The sequence below is a fragment of the Bufo bufo genome, chromosome 3 (genome assembly GCF_905171765.1).
Source record: "Bufo bufo chromosome 3, aBufBuf1.1, whole genome shotgun sequence".
Lineage (NCBI taxonomy): Eukaryota > Metazoa > Chordata > Amphibia > Anura > Bufonidae > Bufo > Bufo bufo.
This window is the reverse complement of record NC_053391.1, coordinates 593,703,895-593,731,456: the sequence shown is the minus strand read 5'-3', so window position 1 is coordinate 593,731,456 and position 27,562 is coordinate 593,703,895. Positions and strand designations below refer to the sequence as shown.

Sequence of the window (27,562 nt, the reverse complement as noted above, 5' to 3'; positions counted from 1 at the left end):
GCTCGCAAGTGCCCAGGGGCGGCGTTCGGGCTGTAAGTGCCCAGGCCGCTTTTCCTTCTCACATAACCCCTCCCCAGCCTGTTGCTTGGCACGCCCTGTATGCCTCTTACGTCACCCAGTGTACTGTCCGATATCCCGCCGGCGCATGCGCACTGTGATGACCATTGTGGACAGCAGCATCATTCCATGCAGTGCGCATGCGCGGGCGGGAACAACTGGACGCAATTGCAGACAAAACTGACTGAACTTGCTTGCAAAATGGTGCGAGTTTCACTGAACACACCCTGACCTAATCCGTCACGCTCGCGTGAAAGGGACCTTATTGTTCTTGTGCTATTTTATATTAGATTGTGGCAATTGGTGAGTGTTTCCATTTCCATTTTAATTTAGATTTTAATGTTACTCCAAGGCCTTGTGCACTTGACTGTATCCGAATGTCGGTCCACAAACAACAGAATCATAAAATCTTGAGACCTTTTATCTGCATTTTGTGTTTTTCTCACTGCCATCAATATAGAGAGCTATAAAGAGAACTATATAATTTGCAGAGCAGAATAAGAGACCAACTAAGCATTGGGAGGCACTTACAAAGATTGTGCCACATTTATTTTAGTGTCTGCGCCGTTTTTAGGAGTAAAACGCCTGTTTCTGACTTTCTTATTTTTTAAGTCTCATTTACCAACTGATTTTGCGCCAGTTTTGGAGGGGTTTGCTCCTGTTCCGCCTATTTGAGTTTTAAGACCAATTCAGAAGTTTTCAAACTTTTTCGCCTATTTTCCAACTGATTTATGTAGGTGCGCCTTATTTTTCGTCTGATTTAGTCGTAAAAATAGTCTAATTTCTACTCCACTTCATTGCAAGCAGAGCTTTTTGCCTCTGTTTGAGTGGTGAGTTGTCACATTTTACCTACTTTAATGGAGATATGCACCTAATTTCAGCTCACTTGTGCCACATTTTTATGCGCATACTAGTCTTAGACCAGTCTTAGTGAATATGAACCTGTCATACAAGAAAACAACCACTAGATGTCAGGCTTAAACCAAAAAAGAAAAACCTGATTTATTAAAGGGGTTGTCTGGGATCAAAGTAATTTTTAAAAACGTTAATAATCACCTTGATATTACGCAGTAAAGTCATTCTGATGCTCTGTGTATTTTTTTTTCATCCTCTTTGCTCCTATGAGTACCTAATACTGCTGTCAGTATTATTTACATAGCAGCTCCTGTGCCATGTCATTTCCGGCCACACTGCCTTATGGGTCCCACAAGGCTGCGTGACTCTGCAGCTGGATCTTACAAGCCTTTCCAAGCCTTTCCACTCCCCCTAATCAGTATTCCGCCTCATGCCACTCATACTCCTCATCAGTATTTCTCCCCTAAAACCACCTTTTTCTAAGCCTACAAACTGAATCCCTCCCTGCTTCCATGCTCTCTGCTAGCATTGCATAAAAGACAATAGTGGCAGGGAGCTGTAGCACATCCCATTCATTGCAAATGACCATGGGAGGCGTGCACTATGCTAAATAGAATAGTTTGCTGCCTCCAATAGAGCCTCCTTCTACTCCTAATAACACTCCTCTATGGCCGGTGACATCATCGGCAGAGGGGGGCGTTCCTTAGTAAGGCGACGTCCCTCCTCCAAATACTGCCTCCTCCTTCCCAGACTAACGCCCTCTGTGCCCGGTGATGTCACAGAGGGGCGTGGTTTAGCTGAAATTTACCTCCTACTGACAGCCTCCTTGCTAGCTGCAGAACGATCCTGTGTGCTGGTGACGTCACCGGGCTCCTTGCTAAGCGGAAGGAAGAGGCTTAGCACACCAGTAAGGAGTCGGTACGTCACTGAATCTTTGAAAATCTGAACTTCCGGCTGAGAATTTATGAAAGAAATACAGGGCATCAGAAAACTCTGGCAAAGGTAGGACAGGAATGTATGTAATATTTATGTGCTTGTTGTACCCTTACAACAATGTCCCCAATCCTGGACAACCCCTTTAAGGCCCCTTTCACACAAGCGAGTATTCCGCGCGGATGCGATGCGGGAGGTGAACGCATTGCACCCGCACTGAATACCGACTCATTCATTTCTATGGGGCTGTTCACATGAGCGGTGATTTTCATGCATCACTTGTGCGTTGTGTGAAAATCGCAGCATGCTCCTCTTTGTGCGTTTTTCACGTAACGCAGGCCCCATAGAAATGAATGGGGTTGCGTGAAAATCGCAAGCATCCGCAAGCAAGTGCGGATGCAGTGCGATTTTCACGCACGGTTGCTAGGAGACGATCGGGATGGAGACCCGATCATTATTATTTTCCCTTATAACATGGTTATAAGGGAAAATAATAGCATTCTGAATACAGAATGCATAGTAAAACATCGCTGGAGGGGTTAAAAAAATAAAATAAAAAATTTAACTCACCTTAGTCCACTTGTTCGCGATGCCCGGCATCTCCTTCTGTCTTCATCTGATCTCTGTGCAGCAACAGGAACTTTGGTGACGTCATTCTGGTCATCACATGATCCATCACCATGGTAAAAGATCATGTGACGTACCATGTGATGACCGGAGTGACGTCATCAAAGGTCCTGTTGCTGCACAGAGATCAGATGAAGACAGAAGGAGATGCCGGCATCGCGAACAAGTGGACTAAGGTGAGTTAAATTATTTCTTTCTTTTTTTTAACCCCTCCAGCGATGTTTTACTATGCATTCTGTATTCAGAATGCTATTATTTTCCCTTATAACCATGTTATAAGGGAAAATAATACAATCTACAGAACACCGATCCCAAGCCCGAACTTCTGTGAAGAAGTTCGGGTTTGGGTACCAAACACACGCGATTTTTCTCACGCGAGTGCAAAACGCATTACAATGTTTTGCACTCGTGCGGAAAAATTGCGGGTGTTCCCGTAACGCCCGTGTGAAAGAGGCCTAAGGGATAATAAATGAGGAGCAAATTGAAGACTGGCGTTGCCAATACTTCTGTTTTATTTATTTTTTTTTACAAAAAAAAAAAGAAGAGTAATGTGCCTCACTGTCTTTTTATGCCGATCTTTGGGGACATTTACTAAGACTGGTGATTTAGACACCAGTCTTAGTTCATGTCAGCTGGCGCTTGATGCGTTATGTATATGCATTATGTAGAGGCTTTATCTAACTTAGTCGCTTGCTTTGCGACTTGCTTAAATCTACAGCTTCCTTGCAGGTGTAGATTAAAGTCATTTTCTACGCCAAAAACAGGCATAGAAAATGATAAATGAGACCCGCCCATGCCACCTCAGAAAAATGGCGTAAGCGGGGAAAATTTGCAAAGTAAGACAAAAAATTGGGTACTTCACACAATAAATAACCCCCTATCTTCACCTAATTTACGGTATGTGCCTCATAAATTGTAGGAACCTCCAGCAGTCCTTGTGCGTGAAGTAAAAACTACTCCAGCCCCTGACTGGAGTAGTTTTTACTCCTCTTTTACACCTGTATTCAGGCATAAATGATAGTAAATTTAGTGGAGCCGAAGGCCTGTCCCCCGCCACTCATAAGCGTCAAGGACTGCAAAAAAACACGCATGTAATAAAATATTGTCCCACGGGCATTTAATGCAAAAAATGGAAAAAAATTGCCCTGGTCAAAAAAAGAGACTGTCCCTACAAAAGAGGGACACTTGGGAGGCATGTCTGGGGTTGATTCACTAGCTACCATTAATGGCTGGCACCTATGGAAATCCAGCATGTAATAAGAGAGCTAAATAAAATATTAGAAAAAACTTCTCATCAGAAGGATGTGTAGGATTGGCACTCTAAAAGTACCAGCGAGTGGCTGACTGAATCAGAAGAACCTGTATGTTGTGTTTGAGCTATGGAAAGATGATCTGTTTGTATGGACTTTGTCAGCCCTATATGAAAGCTCAGCTGCCTTGTTGCTAGATTGATGGGTTTGGTGTTTGCTGACACAGTAGAATTGCTGGAAAGAGCACAGTTCATATATGACGATACACAAAGCAAGGCTATTTTCCACGTCAAGGTAAATGTGCTTTGTGCTATGTATTGCCTCTGGCAGAAAAACACATAACTTAACGAGCAGGTTACATACACAGCATTTTTCAAAAAAGCAGGGATCACATTTTTTAAAATATAAAACTAATAATAAAAGCTTTCGAAAATGTGTGCAGTTATTTAAATTTGTAGGTTTTATGGAGTTTTTTGTATAACATAGTTTCATAACTGCAAGCTTTCAAAAGGTATGTTAAAAAAACTTAAAACAGACCATGAAAAAAGGCACTAAAAAGCTATGTAAACTGACTGGCTCCTTGACACACAGTTTTGGTCCTAGCGTTTTTATTTGGTGGGAGCAAAAAAAAACTCAGACACCTGACTTGATTAGCGGTTTTTGTAACATTTTTCTGGAGACTTCTTTTTTTTTTACGTTTTAGCCCATTGAATGTGTTTTAGAGCCTTTTTTCATGGTGTTTTTATAGAAAAGTGTTTGCCCCCCTGTAATGTTACTGCCTCCACAGATCTGTATGGGAAAAAAGCATTGTTAAAAAAAAAAAAACAAGAAGAAATTTAAACTTACATAGGACATGCACAAGGTCCGTGGAAGAAAAACGCCAGGCAATGTGGAAAAAATTGCTGAGATTTGGTGGGGAAAAAACACCTTTGACCAAAAAATCCACATCAAAGGTGAAAAAAATGTTGCTACAAAAAACAGCTGTCTGTCCTACATGTTATATTTCTCCTAGACTTTCATGCACTCAAAAATTCCAGAAAAAAAGACTATGGAGGGGGTCATTTATCAAAAGGCAGTATTCTATTTCAGGGGATATCAAGAACAGTGATGGCCAGTTCGCAGTGTTTGCCCGCGAACACATGCGGGCTTGCCATCTTGACTCACAAGCCCGGCGATGCACAGGTAAGCCCTTACCTGTGCCAGGAGCCGGTCTGAAACAAATGCAGTCACTGGGAGCAGGCAGTTCCGAGAACAGCCCGATGAAGGCCCCCGGCGGCTGTTCTCGGAACTGCCTGCTCCCGGTGACCGCATTTGATTTCAGACCGGCTCGCGGCACAAGCACAGGTAAGGGCTTACCTCTGCATCGCCGGACTTGTGAGTCAAGATGGCAGCCCGCATGTGTTCGCAGGCGAACACTGCGAACTGGCCATCACTGATCAAGAACAGCTAGAAAACTGGTCTTGCTAAATCTTCCCAAGTGTCTTCTTCATGAGACTATCAACTATAGAGAATTTATTGGCAAAACGCCTGAGAAAACGCATCCCTGCCATACACCTTCAGTGAGCTTCTGGTGCCGGTGTTTTTGTGGCAAAAATGGTTCAAAAATTCTGGTGCAAAAAAACATGGCTAAAATTACAAAACTGGAAACCTGCCAAACTGATTTAGGTGCACAAGGCTACAGACATAAAATGAATCCCCTTTGTGCTGCCTTCCGAATGGTTGTTTATATGCAATGTGAACAGTGGCATTATTTTGGTCTCTGTTTTGGAAAATTTCCCAGAAACGTGATTGGCATTCATTATTGGTCATTACTAGAAATGATGTCGAAAGGGCAAGTTTGTTTTCTTTGAAGCAATTATTCAGTTATAGTGGAAATCACATTTAGAAACTGGAGAGATTATGAAGTAGAACACTGTGTGGAATTAATTGTGCTGAGATATAAAGAGGAGGAATTTTGCCAGTATAATGGTGCATTCACGCGGCCGTGTCCGTGACAGTCGACCTCGAATCCTCAAAACACAGTAACCAGTCGTGTGCACATTGCATCGCGATCTGCATGTTGCAGCCGAAGATAGGACATGTCCTGTGTTTTGTGGTGCGGCTGCACAGACCTGGAAGCACATTGCGGACCCATTGAAGTCAATGGGTCCACACCATAATGCGGTGCAGACGGCCAGTGTCCATGTTTTGCGGTTTTGTGGTTTGCTTTCCGCTAAAAGGACATGACTATGTGAATGTATGCTTAGACTGGTGTGACACAGATCTTTTTGGGGACATTTTTGAGGGGTTTTGTGTTTTTGGTGTGCTTTTTTTGTTTGCTGCTGTTTTTTGCTACATTTTTAGGTAAAAAGCATCAGTGCCAAAATTTGCATGGAAGTATATGGGATATATTAAAGGGGTATACTTGGGGCTAATGCACATGACCATACTCTGTCCGAAAACCACGGTTCCTCCAACCCAAACTAACTGAATGATAGTGATTTATGATACAGTTAGTTCCTGTCTGATCGCAGGTAGGTTGTACTGTACTCACATCGTCATGTCTGCATAGTACAACAGACATGTGATCAGATAGCTCTCACTATGTAATGAATAGGGCACTTTAGTGAAGTATTATTGCAATATACATGCAATCAAAATATTGTTCTTTTTTGAAGTACATTTTCTGCTACCGCCCCCTGCTGTTTATCCTGTGGAAGTAAATTCTGGTCCACTTTCTCCTGCTTTCAGAGGTGGACTAGCATGCTCAGTAGCATCCCTGATCCCTCTCCTTAGTGCTGGCATAGAGGTTTCATATTGAAGCAGAACCTTTTAATCAATTATCCCTACTTCTAAATTATTAGTCTTAACACCCAGGATCCACCTGAAATAAAGAACAGGCAAGTATTTACCTGACAGATCCCTCAAGCCCTCTTTGGTTCTCCTGACAAGGCTGTATTTACCCGGCTGTAGCTATGATGTCACATTTACAATACATGACCTCTGCAGCCAGTAACTGGCCTCAACAATTCATCTGATGAGTTCACCCGATTGGCTGCAGCGGTGATGTGATATTATGCCTGCAGCTGGGTAAATACAGCCTGGCCAGGAGAACCGAAGCTGCCCAGGATCTATCATCTAAGTACTTACCCGTTCTTTATCTCAAGCGGATCCTGCGAGTTGGCCTCCTGATACCAGTCATCCCCTTTAATAGAAATATATAGCTATATCTCTCTCAAGATAGTGGAGAAGGAATTTGTGGGGGCAGTACATACCATATGTATTTCTGGGGCTACAGTATTTTTTGTGCAGATTAGGAAGAGGTTAATAGGAAATAATTGCAGTGCATCCTGGGAGATGCAGGTGCTTGATGCACTACCACCCATCCATAGAAGGGGAAGAAAGTCCTCCAGATGAGTGAAAAAAAGAGTTTTAAGTTTGTGCAAAAACCTGTTTAACTAGTTCCCTACTGCCATTTTAAAACGTCAGTGCAGTGATTGCAACTGCTAGAGGGGAAGCCGCTGTCAGTGAGAGCAGGGCTCCTCATAGAGAAGGCAGGGATGGTTTTTCCCTTCCCTATGGCTCCATGCACCATGGTCAACGAGTGCCGTGCATAGAGATGAGAGAGCGCGATGTCGCTTCCTGAATCTAGTCCCAGCAGTCATGTGACCGCCAGAGATTGTGAGTCTGCACAAGTTGCTGGGTCTTATCAGACCCAGATCAGCTCAGCTCTGCTGGGAGGATGTACAGTGCTTTACAAAATCTCTGTAGGCTGTATTTCCCCTGTAACTAGGGCTACTATGTTGGCCTCAATTACAGTAGAAACCAGCAATATATATTTTTGGGGAATAATATTGATGACCTATACACAGGATGGTATAAACATCAGTATCACATAGGTGGGGTTCCAAGTCCTGACACCCCTGACAGTCAGCTGTTTCAGGAACCTACGGCGCTTACTTGGAGGAGAGAGCACCAACCAAGTGAATAGTGGAGCAGGAAACTGACTCCCTACTTCACCATTGCACTCAACTTTCCATGAATGTCAATGGATAAGCGGAGAAACCATACTCAAATGCTCTTCTAAAACATTTTTAAAACTCCTCTAAAACCACCACCAATCATTTTCTACGCCAGTTTTTGGCATAAAATGATCAATCTCTATGTAAGGAAGCCGGCGTCGATTTAAGGCTGTCAGGCGCCTCTACATAACATAGGCACATCAAGTGTAGGGATATTAAGACCGGCATCTAAAACGCCAGTCTTAATAAATGACCCCAGACCTATTTTCAGCAACCTATTCTGCTGCTGATTTTTCTGCTGTAGATTTTGCCTGTGTGAACATACTGTACACTTAAAAATGTCCTTTGTGCATGCATTAGTTAAATACTGTAGCTAGCTTACAAACTTGTACCGAGCCACGTGTCGAAACTAAGATCCTGCATTTCATTTTCTGTGGCCACACACAGGGCAGGATTTAGGGAGGTTAAGAACCAATCATTTAGAATAAAATTAGAGGTATATTCTTTACAGGCAAATTACATCTTCCTATACCATATGTATAATTTGCTTTATATACCATGTCAAAAATCTCCCTTGTGCTATAACATACTGTAGACCGGTTATTTTCCGTTTTCCTTGCAGATTTTTGGTTAAAGGTGATAATGATGGTGGTGAGGATCATGGAACAAGGGCTCACATTTCGGAAAAATAGTGTTATTTCAGCCAATGTCTAAGCTAAAACTTGTTGACATAACTTGCAACAGGTTTTTTCACTGCACGTGTCCTATTTGATAAATTTGTCACAACGTACCGTACATGATTGTGTTAACTTTTCCACTCCCGAGTGGCGAGGATAGCGTAAAAACGGCTGTGCACCAATGACTTTTTTACGCCAAAACCCTGACGGAAGCAGTTTAGTAAATGACCCCCATTGATTCCAAAAATGCAGTTTAAAGGTGAAAAAAATAAGATCAAGGTATTGATTTCAGATTTCAATAATTTTCCTGTATCGGCGCTTGTGTAAAGTAGAAATGTGATCCTTTTTCTTTACTCTTTCTCATTTGTCACTTAATTTACAGCTGTTTAAAAATATTCACAAGACATGCACCTCGTCATAAATTAGGCTTATCTACCCCAGTCCGGGTTTATGGAGTGAAAATCTACTCCACTCTTTAACGCTCTACAACTGGCGTAAATGTAAATAAAATGCTGGAGCCAATGGACCAGCCACGCCACTCCCAAATGGTGAGGATGGCGTAAAAACGCTCCGTGCGACAAAATATTGTTGCACGGGCATTAGAAAGTCACAAAACAGGGTCTTTTTTCTACACAAGTAGAAGCCTTACTTGTCATCTCCACCCACATTATTTAAATCAAGTAATTACCTTTCTGTGTTAGAGCTGCCATAACTTTTTGATGTCTTTAGTGGGTTTTTCCACTTTTATTTTCAATTTCATCAATTTTATTTTTCTCCAGACCGCTTTGTAGGTCACACTTTTAATTAAATACTTGACGCAGAAATCTCTTCACCTACATCAGAAGCTCTATACTGTTGTATGTATTGTACATGATGGTATAGAGTTTACCTTTCTTTAACCCCATGGGTTTGAATCACACATAGGTATTTTGTGGTATATTCTTTCACTTTCGTGGTTTTAGTGAAGATTTGGTGTATTTTATTTTTATGAAAAAAAGAATCAGCTTCATTTGTTAGACCAAATTCTAACAATTTTTGTATAGAAGCTCTGTTGTGCTTCACATTTTACATACCATATTTCTTACCCTATAAGACACACCTGGCCATAAGATACACCTAGGTTTTAGAGGAGAAAAATAAGGAAAACTATATTTTTCAACAGACCTCCCCAAAAATCAAACCCCCCAATATAACCAGACCTCAGCTCAGAGCCCCAATGTTAATAAGACCCCTATGAGACCTTAGATCAAACCCTCAATCTTAAAGGGGTTTTCTGAAACTGAAATACTGATGACCTATCCTCTTGATAGGTCATCAGTATCTGGTTAGGGTCCAACACGGGGGGGGGGTTCCTGTTTTCCCTAGCTCATGTGACTTCACTTTCATCGGTCACATGGCCTAGGCACAGATCAGCCCCATAGAAGTGAACGTATATATTTATATATAATGTACCGCGTCGTGCTTAATGAGCAGGGAATAGGCAGCGGCGCTACTGCTGATTGGCGGGGTTCCAGGTGTTGGATCAGAGGATTGATCATCAGTATTTAAGTCTTGGAAAACCCCTTCAATATGACTCCCAATGGTAATCAGACCCCCGTGTTAATCAGACCTCAGATCAGACAAAAGATAAATAAATCAACTCACCTCTCCTGTTCTGTGCACCATCACCACTGCTGCTCCTGAGATCCAGTGCTCTTCTTGTCAGACTGTGACCCAAGTTTGCACAGCAGGAGGTCAGAGCGTTCTGATATCCTCAAGTTGTGTGGAGGTCACAGCACAGCGTGTGGCGCCAGCAGACAAAGACGAAGGAATAGTGAGTACAGAGCCAGCACAGGGAGCGCAGAGCGGTCCTGCTATACTAATGAGCGCTTCCATAATGGAAACGCTCATAAGTATTCGCCCCCACAAGACGCACTGACAGTGTGTCTTATAGTGCGAAAAATATGGTAATTTGTGTATTTCAGATGTCCTGATATTTTCCAAAAATTTTGATTCCAGCCAAATCAGAATCTTTTGAGATTAATTCGGATGAATCCCTCAAAATGAATGCCACTATTTTACAGGTCCGAAGATAGAACAGAAGGCATCTGCCACCAAAAAGGGCTGTCTGTTACCATACCACAGTCTACCATCAGTTTAATCCATAGCCATGTGCCGTATGTCACTGTGACATTACTAATGTTCTCTTGGTGTTGAAGAGCTTGAAGAGGGTTGGATACAGTCCTAGGAGACCCCAGAATGTCATACATGACTTTTCAGGACAACCTGAGCACTTTCAATTCGGGTCGAATTTAATCATACCAGAATCGAATCCAAAACAAATTTCAAGAAATTTGCTTACCTCAACTTACGATTTTACCTTCCCTAGAAAAATGAAAACTATATTCTGATTTACGATAACTATGAGCTGCTGGAGCATTGGGCCGGGAAGTGTTTTTTGTAGAAACATTGAAAGAAAAGACACAGGCCTCAACCTAATAACTTGGGATAGGAATATCTATCTATATACACTCACCTAAAGAATTATTAGGAACACCTGTTCTATTTCTCATTAATGCAATTATCTAGCCAACCAATCACATGGCAGTTGCTTCAATGCATTTAGGGTTGTGGTCCTGGTCAAGACAATCTCCTGAACTCCAAACTGAATGTCAGAATGGGAAAGAAAGGTGATTTAAGCAATTTTGAGCGTGGCATGGTTGTTGGTGCCAGACGGGCCGATCTGAGTATTTCACAATCTGCTCAGTTACTGGGATTTTCACGCACAACCATTTCTAGGGTTTACAAAGAATGGTGTGAAAAGGGAAAAACATCCAGTATGCGGCAGTCCTGTGGGCGAAAATGCCTTGTGGATGCTAGAGGTCAGAGGAGAATGGGCCGACTGATTCAAGCTGATAAAAGAGCAACGTTGACTGAAATAACCACTCATTACAACCGAGGTATGCAGCAAAGCATTTGTGAAGCCACAACACGCACAACCTTGAGGCGGATGGACTACAACAGCAGAAGACCCCACCGGGTACCACTCATCTCCACTACAAATAGGAAAAAGAGGCTACAATTTGCACGAGCTAACCAAAATTGGACTGTTGAAGACTGGAAAAATGTTGCCTGGTCTGATGAGTCTCGATTTCTGTTGAGACATTCAAATGGTAGAGTTCGAATTTGGCGTAAACAGAATGAGAAAATGTATCCATCATGCCTTCTTACCACTGTGCAGGCTGGTCGTGGTGGTGTAATTGTGTGGGGGTTGTTTTCTGGGCACACTTTAGGCCCCTTAGTGCCAATTGGGCATCGTTTAAATGCCACGGGCTACCTGAGCATTGTTTCTGACCATGTCCATCCCTTCATGACCACCATGTACCCATCCTCTGATGGCTACTTCCAGCAGGATAATGCACCATGTCACAAAGCTCGAATCATTTCAAATTGGTTTCTTGAACATGACAATGAGTTCACTGTACTAAAATGGCCCCCACAGTCACCAGATCTCAACCCAATAGAGCATCTTTGGGATGTGGTGGAATGGGAGCTTCGTGCCCTGGATGTGCATCCCTCAAATCTCCATCAACTGCAAGATGCTATCCTATCAATATGGGCCAACATTTCTAAAGAATGCTATCAGCACCTTGTTGAATCAATGCCACGTAGAATTAAGGCAGTTCTGAAGGCAAAAGGGGGTCCAACACCGTATTAGTATAGTGTTCCTAATAATTCTTTAGGTGAGTGTATATTTAAAGAGGTTTAAAATGTTCTTTTATAAATTATTGCATTGCTACCTATATAAATAAAGATCTGGTAGTATGTTACAGCTTAGGGTACTTTCACACTTGCGTTGGAGGATTCCGATAGGCAGTTCCGTTGCCGGAACTGCCTGCCGTATCCGGAAATCCGTATGCAAACGGATAGCATTTGTTTGCGGATCTGTCTGACAAATGCATTGAAATACTGGATCCATCTCTCCGGTGTCATCCGGAAAAACGGATCCGGTATTTTTATTTTTTTTCACATTTTTAAATGTCTGAGTATGTGCAGACCCGGAAACGGGATCAGTTTTTCTGGAAAACTTGGTACCGGATCCTGCATTAATACATTTCAATGGAAATTAATGCCGGATCCGGCATTCCGGCAAGTGTTCCGGAATTTTGGCCGGAGAAAATACCTCAGCATGCTGCAGTATTTTCTCCGGCCAGATACCGTAAGAGGGACTGAACTGAAGACATCCTGATGCATACTGAACGGAATGCTCTCCATTCAGAATGCATTAGGATACAACTGAAGCATTTTTTTTCTGGTATTGAGCCCCTAGGACGGAGCTCAATACCGGAAAACTTTCACGCTAGTGTGACAGTACCCTTATGCACTTTTATGCTATAAAATTTTCCTGAAGCACTAGGAAAACAGCTGAGCGAATGTGCACCATGGTGTACTTCTACTAGACTATAATTAAGGGCTCTCCACTGGGGGGGATAGGACACCTTATACACAATATAGTGGAAGTCAATGACCCCTGGGCTACATCCTCTGAAGGTCAGAAAAATAGAGAGGGTTTTAAGCCACTGTCCGACTCCTCTGGTAGTGGCTTATATGCAGGAACAAGATCAGGCATGTTGCAATCCAGCATGCCCAATCAATCCTTACTTCACCTGACATCTTCCATCTAGGGAGAGTCAGGACACATACATACACAGTAGATATTCGTCCGTCCCCATTGAAATCAGTGGGTTTAGCTGACATTGGATTTCCATTCAATGAAAACTCTTCCAAGCCGCATTATGGATGCAACATTTAGCCATTTTACACGTTTTGCTATTTAGGGGTTGTGTCATGAAACATAGTCTACATTTTTCTAACCAGGACCTGGATCTGAATACTTTTGTAATTGCATGTAATTAAAAATTTAGTATAGCCAGTGAGCTATTCAATAAAATGTATCTTTATAGTGCCACCTGCAGTTTGTTCTTTGCCTGGTCAAACATGCTCAGTTTAAATCTTCAGCTGTGCCCAGCCATATGTTCTGTTATAATCTGTGGCAGTTACAGGGAGAGAACTGCAGCAGAAAGGACACACCCCCTGAGGTGTCGGGCTGAAGATAATCTAGTAGAACATTTGGTGGAGACCTCTGGATTCATGTGAGGTACAGGGCTGGTTCTAGCTTTGTTAGAAAGGTATTGGAATGTACTGTATGATGTCTGATTTTCATTTTGTACATCAATCATAGCATAACCCCTTTAAAGAATGGTTGTGGTATTGTCAGGCCTTGCCCTGCGAATGTGCGGTCTGTCAGACTGGCTCACATGTCTGACTTCTCAGTTTGTTTTGATTTGGGTTTGAGCTGGATCCACCTTCCCTCAGGTGTATGGGTTTCATTGTTAGTGAGGCTATTTATTAGGGATCGACCGATTTATAGATTTTTTAGGGCCGATACCGATAATTTGTGAACTTTCAGGCCGATAGCCGATAATTTATACCGATATTCTGGGAATTTTCATTCTTGAAAAAAAAAAATCCTACACAAATCTGCTGAAAATTAATGTTTATTGTTAACATGTATTTTAATTTTTTTTGTAAATCTTTCTTTTTCATTTATACTTTTTTTTACTAACTCGTAGCCCCCTTAGGGACTAGAACCCTTGTTCTATTCACCCTGATAGATCTCTATCAGGGTGAATAGGATCTCACACTGTCCCTGCTACTCTGTGCTTTGTGCACACAGCAGCATGGAGCTGAACATGGCAGCCAGGGCTTCAGTAGCGTCCTGGCTGCCATGGTAACCGATCGGAGCCCCAGGATTACACACCTGGGGCTCCGATCGGAGGAGCAGGGGAGAGGGGACCCTGTGGCCACTGCCACCAATGATTAATACTGGGGGGGCGCACTGCGCCACCAACGTTTTTGATACTGGGATGGGGGGCGCACTGCGCCACCAATGATTAATACTGGGGGGCTTGGGGGGCGCACTGCGGCACCAATGAAGAGAAATCTCTCATTAATTCATATACAGGAGGCGGGAGCTGGCTGCAAAATCACATAGCCGGCTCCCGACCTCTATGAGCGGTAGCTGCGATCCGCGGCACCTAAGGGGTTAACTACCGCAAATCGCAGCTACCGCTCATAGAGGTCGGGAGCTGGCTATGTGATTCTGCAGCCAGCTCCCACCTCCTGTATATGAATTAATGAAAGACTTATCTTCATTGGTGGAGCGGTGGCCACAGCCCCTCCCCTCCTCTTGTCTTCTCTCTTGTCATTGGCGGCGGCAGCACAGGGGGAGGGAGACACTGCTTCCTTCTCCCCTGTGCTGCTGGAGGAACACGGAGAGCGCTGAGAGCAGCGCGCTCTGTGTTCCCAATACGTTATCGGTATATCGGCAAAAAAATGCCGATACCGATAACTGTCAAAATCCTTAATATCGGCCGATAATATCGGTAAAACCGATAATCGGTCGATCCCTACTATTTATCCCTCCTTCCCCCAGTGGCCTGTGCGGGTTATAGTTCTTTCCTGGGAGCTCTTTGTGTGGTGGATTGTCTGCTCCAGCTCTGCTCAAGAAAAGTCCTCTCAGTTATTTCCCTTTGTGTGTTTTATCTAGGCCTCTAGGGAGACACTTGCATCCTCCTGGTTTGAAGAAGCAGGTTGCCTCTTCCCTTTTCCCTGCTGCTTAGGGTTTGCCCAGGGTCTTTAGGTTTAGGCACGAGGGCATGTGCATATCCACCATAAAGGTATGCACATGGGCACATCAGTTTAGGGAAAGCTTTTAGGGATCGCTAGGAGGTGACCCTTTTCTCCCTAGCTTTTGGGTCTATTCAAGGGGTCTGCAACCTTTAAGACATAAAGAGCCACTTGGACCCGTTTCCGAAGGAAAAAAAAAACTGGGAGCAGCAAAACCATTGCGACTTTTAAAACAAATATAACACTGCATATATTGTTTCTTACCTTAATGCTATATACAGGATCGTGCAGTCAGCTGTCAATCTGAAGAAAAAAAGGACTTTTTCACTTAACAATGTAAAATATATTTTTGCAAATTAATAGCTAATTAAAATATTTCATTTACCTTTACCAGACTTCCCCCAATCATGTGCCAGTAATACCAGACCCCCCCCAATCATGTGCCAGTAATACCAGATCCCCCTCCAATCATGTGGCAGTAATACCAGACCCCCCACCCCAATCATGTGCCAGTAGTAATACCAGACCCCCCCCCATTCATGTGCCAGTAGTAATACCAGACCCCCCCCAATCATGTGCCAGTAGTAATACCAGACCCCCCCCAATCATGTGCCAGTAGTAATACCAGACCCCCCCCCCAATCATGTGCCAGTAGTAATACCAGACCCCCCCCCCCCAATCATGTGCCAGTATAATACCAGGGCCCCCCCCCCATTATGTGCCAGACTGCCAGTTAAAAAAAATTAAAAATTAACACTTATACTTACCTCTTTGGAGCGATGCGATGCATGCTTCTTCCGGCCTGTGTCCCGACTCCAGCGCTGTACGGCTCAGGCGGCGCAATGACGTCATCGCGCCGCCTACGCCGGCCTCTTATAGGCTGCCGGCCTAGTAGTGCCGGCAGCCTATCAGAGGAACAGGAAAGGGACACACCTCCCTGCCCTGCTCCTCCGCACAGCCTTCTGTTTGTATCGCTGTCCTGAGGACGGCAATACAAACAGATCACTATGGAGATGAGCGCTTCGCTTCCACAATGGAAGCGCTCATCTCAGTGCCTGCCCAGCCGCCGCCGCACAGTGCCTGCCCAGCCGCCGCCGCACAGTGCCTGCCCCGCCGCCGCCGCACACACACTGCCGCTGGCCTGGGGGGGATTTGATACCCCGCTTCCTACGCCCATGCCGGAGCCGCGGCGAAGGTTCAAAAGAGCCGCATGCGGCTCCGGAGCCGCGGGTTGCCGACACCTGGTCTAGTCGTTTGTTCTGTTTGTTTTCCTGTGTTTGGTTATTTCCCCGCTTACCTACCTATTGTGACAGGTATACTCATGGGTCAGGACATAGGTTGTCTTTTTTTTTTTTTCATGTCATTTTTCCTGCTTCAGTCCATCCTCCACTAATAGCTAATAGATAGAAAATATACTCTAAATCATAGCTATTTAATGGCCCGCAGCGTGCCGCTATGCTACTTCCAACTCAGAGCTCAGATGCTATCTACTAACGCATTGTGAAAAGAACGTTTCTTGTATTTGTGTTGTATTCTGTAGGTATAACAACCCCCATTTCTCATCTTTTCCAGTAAATCTGGATTATATTGCTGAAATCCCAGTGAATAATCTGCTGTGAAATGTTAACACTTTTTTCCAGCCACAACAGGTTATCTGTTAAATTCCAGTGTGAGTGCCTTGTGTAGGGAAAGTGTATGCTTCAGGGAAGCGATGTTTCATGTACTGTAGATAAATCATAGTTATTAGAATAAGAAAGCCCTTCACCATTTTCACTATCTGTGCTTGCTGTATTATCTACGTGCAGAAATCAAGATCTGTCCTGATCATTTCCGGTATTGATGCTATTATATATATTATACTTTTATTAAAAAAATTCCCATCTGCGCACATATATAGACCTTTCTTCAACTGCGCAGGAAACGCATACAGCTGTAAGCCATGCATTGGCCATACGTTCCTATTAAAGAATATGCAATATTGGGCGTATTTCTGGTGCAGATTGTGGCGCGAAGGTAATTTGCGCCGCAATCTGCAACTTTTCCCTGCTCATGCCAGGTCTAAAAACGTGGGTGGGGAAGGGGACAGGTCGGCAGGCCCGTCTCATTCATCATTTTCTACGCCTGTTTTAGGTGTAGAAAATTCTCTAAATGTAAGATGGCTCGGAAGGTGTCTTACATTTAGACCAGCGATGGATCCGCCAAAGTTATGGAGAGACTGGCTCCTCTACATAACTTCGGCGGATCCACCGCCAGCAGAGGGGCTTAAGACCGGCGCCTAAAACGCCGGTCTTAATAAATGACCCCCATTGTCTTTGCATTGGCCGGAGTCACAGACAGCTATAAGTATACTGCAGGCAGTCAGTGTGTCCTGGGAAATCCCGTAAAGCTTGACATGAATTATTAATATTTGATTCAGTTTCATTACAGTGAATGACATGTTACTTTTATTTCTTTTAGTTATGGATTACATGAAAGCGAGTACATCATTTCCTGATGCTGACATGGACTTTGATAAGAATGTTCCCCGAATATGTGGAGTCTGTGGGGACAAAGCTACTGGTTTCCATTTTAATGCCATGACATGTGAGGGCTGCAAAGGCTTTTTCAGGTAAGTTATGGATTTCTATGTAACTTGATGCAATTTACATGTTGTTAGAAATTTTACAGTCTATCATACACTTCCGTTACTACTAGCTTCAGTCCATGTCACTATGTATATAGAGCTGCCACTTTTCCCAACAAAAAATACCGGCCAAGTTTACACTGATAAAAGGGGCATGGTTTGGGAGTGTGGTTTATTTGATTGTATATATTTTTTTAAATAAATTAAATAAAACTTATTTTTTCCCCTATGTATTTAACATTTATTAAATGGATATTCCCATCTTGGACATTGAGGGCATATCGCTAGGATATGCAACCCAATGTCTGATAGGTACGGGTCCCACCTCTGCGGGACCGCCCTCTATTCATTCCTATGGGAGCACAGAAAATAGCCAGCCACTGGCTCGGCTATTTCTGTAAGCCCTATAGAAATGAATAGAGCGGTGGCTGCGCATGCGCGGGGCACCCTCCAGCAATTTGCAGGGTTCGTTCTAAGTATAAGTGCAGAGGTGGAACCCGCACCTATCAGATATTAGGGGCATATCCTAGCTATATGCCCCCAGTGTCAAAGATGGGAATAACCCCTTAAGTCTCTATTTTAAAGTTATCTCTACCGGGTAGGGCTGCAGCTAACGATTATTTGAATAATCGATTAGTTGTCGATAATTTCATCGATTAATCGGGAAAAACACCAAAATGACAAAAAAAAAGGGATTTATATGATTTTACTTAAAAAATTATGTACAAAGGCCATATTAAAACAATTTTAGGAGTTACAAAATTATAAAAATTACATGAATTATATAAAAATACAATAGGAAAAGGGGGACTAATTTTTATTGAGGGAGGGGCTTATTTACATTTTAATAAAACTAGTCTGTATACCCTAGTATGTACACTCCTACTATACACATGGGGGTATGTGCAGACTGGGAAGAGCATTGCATCATAGTGTCTGTACTACAGACACTAGGGTGCAATGCTTTGCACATACCCCCATGTGTATAGCAATGTGCAAAGGCCTGGGGCACTGTGGCAATGCGGCAGTAACAGTGGCAGCATGAGCCCTGAGCAGGGCACATTATACAGCGGGCAACTGGCCTACCAACGGCTGGCGGGCTTAGCTTGGTACAAGTGAGGTCCTCCAGGGTAGGCTGAGGCTCCATAAACGTACGCACGACGTAGCATTACGCACGACGTAGCGCGTCAGGTGGCGGGGGGTAGTGATGGACGAACATCTGCCGGGACGGTTCGTGAACACGATCAAATGTTCGCGGTGGGTCCCATTCATTTTAATGGCAGTCGAAACTGAAAAACCTTCAGCTCCTATTTGGAGCCAAGAAATAATTACTAGAAGTGCACAAATAGTCCCACAACATGGACAGTGACATACCAGATGTATTATTCGAATTTGCGATCTCCATTCATAATTTGTTTCAATGCGAAATATCGGCAATATAATTTTGGCGTACGCGCAAATGCACTATACAGTACCCAAATGCACTATAAAGAAAGTATATTGGTATATAACACCCCGCTTCAATCAGTTCTTTTGGGGGGCGACTGGTATATCACACCAGTAGAAATTATTTGTTCCAATAACGCTTGTCCCTCTATATACCTGCAGTATCGCAGCAGAACCGCACACAACTGCCGCACAATACAAATGCACTATAATATACTTTCTAACATAGAAAGTATATTATAACATTGTACAAGGAAGGCAATCCATTAGAATATACATGAAGATAAAACATAACCTTTAATAATTTTACTATGAGGGTCCATTCACACGTCCGGAAGTGTAAAATGGCGGCCAGATCAGGTTTATTTATAAGGTAGGGGGTATGTCCATGTGCTAAAACGTCTCAATTGGCTGTCCTGTACCACCTGATGGATGTGTCATGGGTCAAAGTTCTTCATAAGGTAAAAGAATATAGCGGGTGCGAATATCTCTAAATGTTCGGCGAATTGCGGACACGCAGAGTACGCCGCAAAATGACCGCCTGACGAACCGCATGGCCATCTCTAGCGGGGGGTTGGTGGGGAGAGCTATTTTGACGAAGTAAGGATTTTTGTTAGAAGTTTGGTGAGCGGAGGGTCAGAGGAGGGTGGCACTGAAAGTCAGGGACTTAAAGGGAATCCTTCACCTAGTTTTACCCTATAGAGCTGCGGACATGCACAGATAGATCTCTGCTAGCATGTCCGCAATATACCTGTCCAATAGCTCTGTGTGGTTTTATTTAGTTTAAAAAATGATTTTATAGATATGTAAATTAGCCAAGTAAGGTGCCCAAGGCGTGGTTACTTACGGTTAAGGAGCCCAGCCACGCCCCCTTTGCTGGCATCAGCCTCAGTGAACGAACTGCGCATGTGCTAGATCGCGCATCGCAAGATTACGGCACTGTAACTTTGTGAGCAAGGAAGAGATTCCTGGATGCAGGTGGTGCTGGGCTCCTTAACCGTAAGTTACCATGCCTAGGGCACCTTACTTGGCTAATTTACATATCTATAAAATCATTTTTTAAACGAAATAAAACCACACAGAGCTATGGGACGGGTATATTGCGGAGATCTATCCCTGCATGTCCACAGCTCTATAGGGTAAAACTAGGTGACAGATTCCCTTTAACTGTGGCGTTGCGGGAGCGCGTGGGAACCGCAGGAATAGATAACTGGATTCGCCAACAACGAATCCCGTTTTCGAATATTATCGATAACATCGATTTAATTGTTGCAGCCCTACTGCCGGGTATCAAACCCATAACCGGCATTGAAGGAAAAGACTGTAAGGCTATGTTCACATCTTCGTCTGACCTCTCCGGCAGGCTGTACTGGCAGGGAATGCTGGGAATCGGCCAGATCTCTGCTGGACCCCATTATAGTTGCAGGCTGTTCTATGCTGGTATAGCTTGCTGGAGAGGACAGATGGAGATGTGAAACTACCCAAACCATTGAGCTATAAGGCTCAATGCTACTAAATGGCAGATTTTCTATGGCTAAAAACCTCAGTAGTATTTTACCCATGTCTTATGTATTCATATTCATTGCTTGTCCCAAAAAAAAGTCGCCACCTGGATTTAACTAAGCAAATAGTTATGAGCCTCCTATTGGATAATTACTGCATCTGCGATTTATCTTTCAGCTGGTAACAAGTTATTTAACTCCAACTGGTGCAATCAGTTGCTTCTCATTTCTTAAACAACCATGTCGAAAGACACATCTCGTGGTCGTGGTAAAGATGTTATTCTGTTTGAGAAGGGTCAAATCATTGCCATGCATCAAGCAGAGAAAACAGGAGATTGCAGAAACTACTAAAATTGGGTTAAGAACTGTCCAACGCATTATTAAAAACTATATATATATATATATACACTGCTCAAAAAAATAAAGGAAACACTTAAACAACACAATGTAACTCCAAGTCAATCACACTTCTGTGAAATCAAACTGTCCACTTAGGAAGCAACACTGAGTGACAATCAATTTCACATGCTGTTGTGCAAATGGGATAGACAACAGGTGGAAATTATAGGCAATTAGCAAGACACTCCCAATAAAGGAGTGGTTCTGCAGGTGGTGACCCAGACCACTTCTCAGTTCCTATGCTTCCTGGCTAATGTTTTGGTCACTTTTGAATTCTGGCGGTGCTTTCACTCTAGTGGTAGCATGAGATGGAGTCTACAACCCAGACAAGTGGCTCAGGTAGTGAAGCTTATCCAGGATGGCACATCAATACGAGCTGTGGCAAGAAGGTTTGCTGTGTCTGTCAGCGTAGTGTCCAGAGCATGGAGACGCTACCAGGAGACAGGCCAGTACATCAGGAGACGTGGAGGAGGCCGTAGGAGGGCAACAACCCAGCAGCAGGACCGCTACCTCCGCCTTTGTGCAAGGAGAAACAGGAGGAGCACTGCCAGAGCCCTGCAAAATGACCTCCAGCAGGCCACAAATGTGCATGTGTCTGCTCAAACTGTCAGAAACAGACTCCATGAGGGTGATATGAGGGCCCGACATCCACAGGTGGGGGTTGTGCTTACAGCCCAACACCGTGCAGGACGTTTGGCATTTGCCAAAGAACACCAAGATTGGCAAATTCGCCACTGGCGCCCTGTGCTCTTCACAGATGAAAGCAGGTTCACACTGAGCACGTGACAGACATGACAGAGTCTGGAGACGCCGTGGAGAACGTTCTGCTGCCTGCAACATCCTCCAGCATGACCGGTTTGGCATTGGGTCAGTAATGGTGTGGGGTGGCATTTCTTTGGAGGACCACACAGCCCTCCATGTGCTCGCCAGAGGTAGCCTGACTGCCATTTGGTACCGAGATGAGATACTCAGACCCCTTGTGAGACCATATGCTGGTGCGGTTGGCCCTGGGTTCCTCCTAATGCAAGACAATGCTAGACCTCATGTGGCTGGAGTGTGTCAGCAGTTCCTGCAAGATGAAGGCATTGATGCTATGAACTGGCCCGTCCGTTCCCCAGACCTGAATCCAATTGAGCACATCTGGGACATCATGTCTCGCTCTATCCATCCAAATCCAGACCTCCATGGGTTGAAAAATTTGATTTCCATTTTTTTATTTTTGTGTGATTTTGTTGTCAGCACATTCAACTATGTAAAGAACAAAGTATTTCAGAAGAATATTTAATTAATTCAGATCTAGGATGTGTTATTTTTGTGTTCCCTTTATTTTTTTGAGCAGTGTATATATATATATATATATATATATATATATATATATATATATATATAAAAATTAATGGCACAAAATAAATTACAATAATCACAAAACCTTCCATTATAGAAGGAGAAGAATTAAAATAATCAAAGCGTTGTCTCCATAAAATGATGGAGATAAACATCACCTGATGGACCGCACTGACTATAAGGCTCTATGACTCAATCTGTTTTGCGGTCCGCAAACCACAGATTCTGATACTGTCTGTGCGCCATCTGCATGTTTTTGTGTGGACCCATTGACTTTAATGGGTCTGTAGACCGCAGTTTACGAACGGGCCATGATAGGACATATTCTATACTTTACGGAACTGACATATGGATGAGAACAGCACATCGGCGATATCCATATTTTCCGGATCCACGCTGTTTGCAGACTGAGGCCTTATAGTTAATGTGGATTTTTGTGGGATTTCGGATGGAAATTATGATATTTAAGAAAGTAATGTGATATTTCACAGTATATCACTTTTTTGGATCCTTTCCCAACACCCTTACTGGTTAACTTGTCACATTAAAGTAGAAGTCATGTAGAAAATGCGTGCTTAGATTGGGTAATGGCTTGCACTGCTGGATAGCATACCAGGAAATTCTGGGTGGATGCAGATTACATTTAAAAGGTCGTTTCTATGTGGCAATGGTTATTTGTGGAGCACGTAATCTATCATTGTGTGCCGTGTCTGTGCAGGTATATGTTAAATATGACTGTTCAGGAAAATCTCAACCTTTCATATTGGTGCAGGTGTAAAAGTCAAGCTCATGCACGGCAGTGAAAGCTACTGAAACAGCAGAGCATCGTAGCGCTCTGCTGTTTCCTGTCCGGGAGGTGGTCGGGACTGTGTCACATCTCACCTTAGTAACGGCGAGATGAGACAACCCCTTTAAGTCTTTTAGTTAGCTATCTCAAGATCCTTTCCAAATAATAATGGTGTGTAGTCTGCACGTGAGTCAAGGATGTGGCCAATTATCAGGACCCGAACATACGGTACAATCATAGTTTGTCGGCAGCACATCATCCTGTGTAATCAAGAAAGTGCTGACGGCAAAGAATGATTCTGCCTGTGGACAAATGATCATAATAGTGATCATTCATCCCCATACAGATGGGATGATAGTATGTGTATGCATCTGGGCAGTGATTGATGAGTGGATTATTCCCAATCATTGCAGTGTGTATTGGCCAATGTAAAGGGGACCTTACTCAAAATATATTGTCAGATCTTAAATTCTTAAAGAGAACCTGTCACTTTCCTTTGGGCTGCTTAGCGACCAGCAGGTTATCATCATGCGTCTGGAGAGGAGTCCTCGAGTCTAGGTAATCCCGTAAAGTCCTGGGCAGAAAAAAAATGCATGTCATTTTTTTCCAAAAGCATATAAATGTAGTAAAAATACCCAATTCACTTGCATTGGATGAGGAATGTTGGCACATTTTTAGGTGTCAGTGTAGTCTAAATGGGATTTTCCCAAACTCCATTTACTTTCATTATACTGTACATCTGTTGCAGGTACAATGATGTGGTTTAGTAATATTGGCTATAGCTCAGGAGGAGCTCAAGATAAGCAAACCAATGCACTTACACGATTCAGATTATATCTATATGTAAACTGTACAGTGATATTCACAGAGGAACTCGCACATCATTTGAATCTAAGCTCCATAATATGCTAAAATGATTGATTTTGTTTTCTCCCATTATAGTTGGAAGGTTTTCAGATGTACTTACATTTACGGTACTCGAGACGTCCGTAGCATTAAAGGGGTTGTGTCACTTCAGCAAATGGCATATATCATGTGTAGTGACCGGGTTTGGGGTGGCCTCAATGCTACGCTGAGTTCCCCAGACACTGTTGAGGTGTCGCCACGTGTTCCTGCTCTTTGGAAGGGATGGAAAGGCATGCTGCATCCCAATGGGAAATAAGTCCAGAGAGTCGGGGCCTGCAGTTTACCAACGTGCTTTCTTTACTGGAGGAACTCAAGTGACACACAGTACAGGCAAGGCACTGAGCTGGCTTCTCCAGTCTCCTCACAGGCTGAGGAAATGCCTGAGCTAGCTGTATCTCTCTCTCTCTCAGAATGCTGATACCCTATCCAAAGGCTGGTGAACCAGGGTCTGACGCTCAGTCGTCTGGCTGGCTCCCTGGTAATGGGGCTGGTTTCTTGGGGTCAAGACCCCATGTCAGAATCTTCTTCTGGTCACGCATACAGTCTGGCAGAGTCTCTCCTACAAAGCATTTCTACTGATATGCTCCCAAGCAGAGCTTAGTTTTGTTCACCTGCTCCAAATTACCTATTTAATACGTGCATGGAAGTACTACACTGACGCTGTATCAGGTCAAAGCAGAACTTAACTTTATTGTGAAGTTACAAGCATTCTATACCCTTAGCTGAGAGGAGGGTCATACATGGACTCCTCCAATTGGACAATAATACAAGGGCGTATATATCTGCATACTCTCATACAATGGAAGCGACCTTAAAACATATCCATGTATGGGCATAAGCCTTAGTTTTTTCGTCCTAAAATGCCATACAGCAGGGCGCTGTCCCAGAGGTAAAGCAGGATATGGCAGCCTCCTTGATTGAATGATATCCATTGTCTATAACACTACATTGGTCCCTAACTGCAGACAACCAGGGCTGTGACTGCTCTCCTTATATGCAGTCTCTAGCCAAACTAGAACCTTCTAGCGGGAGGCGTGGAGTGGAAAAGCACAGCCTAAACAGAAGTATTGTTATATTTTCTCTCCATCATTGATTTGATTCAATGCAAGTATGTGGAATGACTAAGCAGCTTTTCTAGACACAAACAAGTCTTCACATATAAACAACAGAGCTAAACCAGACAGTCAGAAGTTCAATGCATCTGGTTTTTTTTCCTACGAAACTTTTGCATAGGTAAAAAGTCATAAACTCTCATTATTAGCCGTCCATGCATTAACCTTTCCACAGAGCAGCGCAGATGTAGTGCAGTAACAGTGCAAATGAACAGAATTCATTACAATTCATAACAATATGAAACAGTACGAGTGCACACAACATCATAAACCACAGTTAACCCTTCAAAGCGCAATAAAGTAGGGAGTTGATGGCTTTGCACAGGGGCATAACTAGAAATGACAGGGCCACACAGCCAATTTTTGAACTGGCTCCCCTTCCCCCAGGAACTTTTTAGCAACCCCCTCCTTCCATGCAACCCCCACGGCTGCAGCTAGTCAAGATCGCTCTGCAGCCTCTGCAGTTTCCTACATTATATACTATATGTCATGTCACTGTATATAATGTTATTGTACAAACCGGATTCCAAAAAAGTTGGGACACTATACAAATCGTGAATAAAAACTGAATGCAATGATGTGGAGGTGCCAACTTCTAATATTTTATTCAGAATAGAACATAAATCACGGAACAAAAGTTTAAACTGAGAAAATGTACCATTTTAGGGGGAAAATATGTTGAATCAGAATCTCATGGTGTCAACAAATCCCAAAAAAGTTGGGACAAGGCCATTTTCACCACTGTGTGGCATCTCCCCTTCTTCTTACAACACTCAACAGACGTCTGGGGACCGAGGAGACCAGTTTCTCAAGTTTAGAAATAGGAATGCTCTCCCATTCTTGTCTAATACAGGCCTCTAACTGTTCAATCGTCTTGGGCCTTCTTTGTTGCACCTTCCTCTTTATGATGCGCCAAATGTTCTCTATAGGTGAAAGATCTGGACTGCAGACTGGCCATTTCAGTACCCGGATCCTTCTCCTACGCAGCCATGATGTTGTGATTGATGCAGAATGTGGTCTGGCATTATCTTGTTAAAAAATGCAGGGTCTTCCCTGAAAGAGATGACGTCTGGATGGGAGCATATGTTGTTCTAGAACCTGAATATATTTTTCTGCATTGATGGTGCCTTTCCAGACATGCAAGCTGCCCATGCCACACGCCCTCATGCAACCCCATACCATCAGAGATGCAGGCTTCTGAACTGAGCGTTGATAACAACTTGGGTTGTCCTTGTCCTCTTTGGTCTAGATGACATGGCGTCCCAGATTTCCAAAAAGAACTTCGAATCATGACTCGTCTGACCACAGAACAGTCTTCCATTTTGCCACACTCCATTTTAAATGATCCCTGGCCCAGTGAAAACGCCTGAGCTTGTGGATCTTGCTTAGAAATGGCTGCTTCTTTGCACTGTAGAGTTTCAGCTGGCAACGGCGGATGGCACGGTGGATTGTGTTCACTGACAATGGTTTCTGGAAGTATTCCTGAGCCCATTCTGTGATTTCCTTTACAGTAGCATTCCTGTTTGTGGTGCAGTGTCGTTTAAGGGCCCGGAGATCACTGGCATCCAGTATGGTTTTACGGCCTTGACCCTTACGCACAGAGATTGTTCCAGATTCTCTGAATCTTCGGATGATGTTATGCACAGTTGATGATGATAGATGCAAAGTCTTTGCAATTTTTCGCTGGGTAACACCTTTCTGATATTGCTCCACTATCTTTCTGCGCAACATTGTGGGAATTGGTGATCCTCTACCCATCTTGGCTTCTGAGAAGCTCTTTTTATACCTAATCATGTTGCCAATTGACCTAATTAGTGTTAATTGGTCTTCCAGCTCTTCATTATGCTCAAATTTACTTTTTCCAGCCTCTTATTGCTACTTGTCCCAACTTTTTTGGGATTTGTTGACACCGTGAAATTTTGAATCAACGTATTTTTCCTTTAAAATGATACATTTACTCGGATTAAACGTTTGATCTGTCATCTACGTTCTATTACAAGTAAAATATTGACATTTGCCATCTCCACATCATTGCATTCAGTTTTTATTCACAATTTGTTTAGTGTCCCAACTTTTTTGGAATCCGGTTTGTATAATATTGTTGAGGGGGCCCTGACAGTAAAATCTCCTTCTCCTTCTGAGTTCGGGCTCCGTAGCAGCTGCTTTCACTATAGCTATGCTGCTGGCTTTGCATAGTGGCAATAAGGACAAATGTCCATAAATGTCCAAAGTACCCTTGCTCCGAGGCACTACACATTATAGGCAAAGTTAAAGGGGTTATCCGAGTTATGGGAAAAAAAATAAAACCTAACAAAATTAATCAGGATATACATATACATTAGTCAAGCTTGATTTTTGGAAAAAAAAAAAGATC

At 43.3% G+C, this 27,562-nt stretch overlaps 1 protein-coding gene across 6 annotated transcripts in view; it reads left to right on the top strand.

The window, feature by feature from the left end:
• VDR (vitamin D receptor) overlaps positions 1 to 27,562 on the top strand; it is a 227,083-nt gene that overhangs the window by 104,348 nt on the left and 95,173 nt on the right. For 5 of the 6 annotated variants that reach the window (XR_005777732.1, XM_040425878.1, XM_040425881.1 and 2 more), the window contains exon 3: positions 17,527 to 17,677. Coding sequence is in view for 5 of the 6 variants with exons in the window: in XM_040425878.1 (XP_040281812.1) it covers positions 17,527 to 17,677 (151 nt within the window). In the remaining variant the exon portion in view is untranslated. Of the gene's footprint in view, positions 1 to 8,810; positions 8,949 to 17,526; positions 17,678 to 27,562 lie in introns of those variants that run through there. The other variant, XM_040425882.1, reaches the window with a different exon arrangement.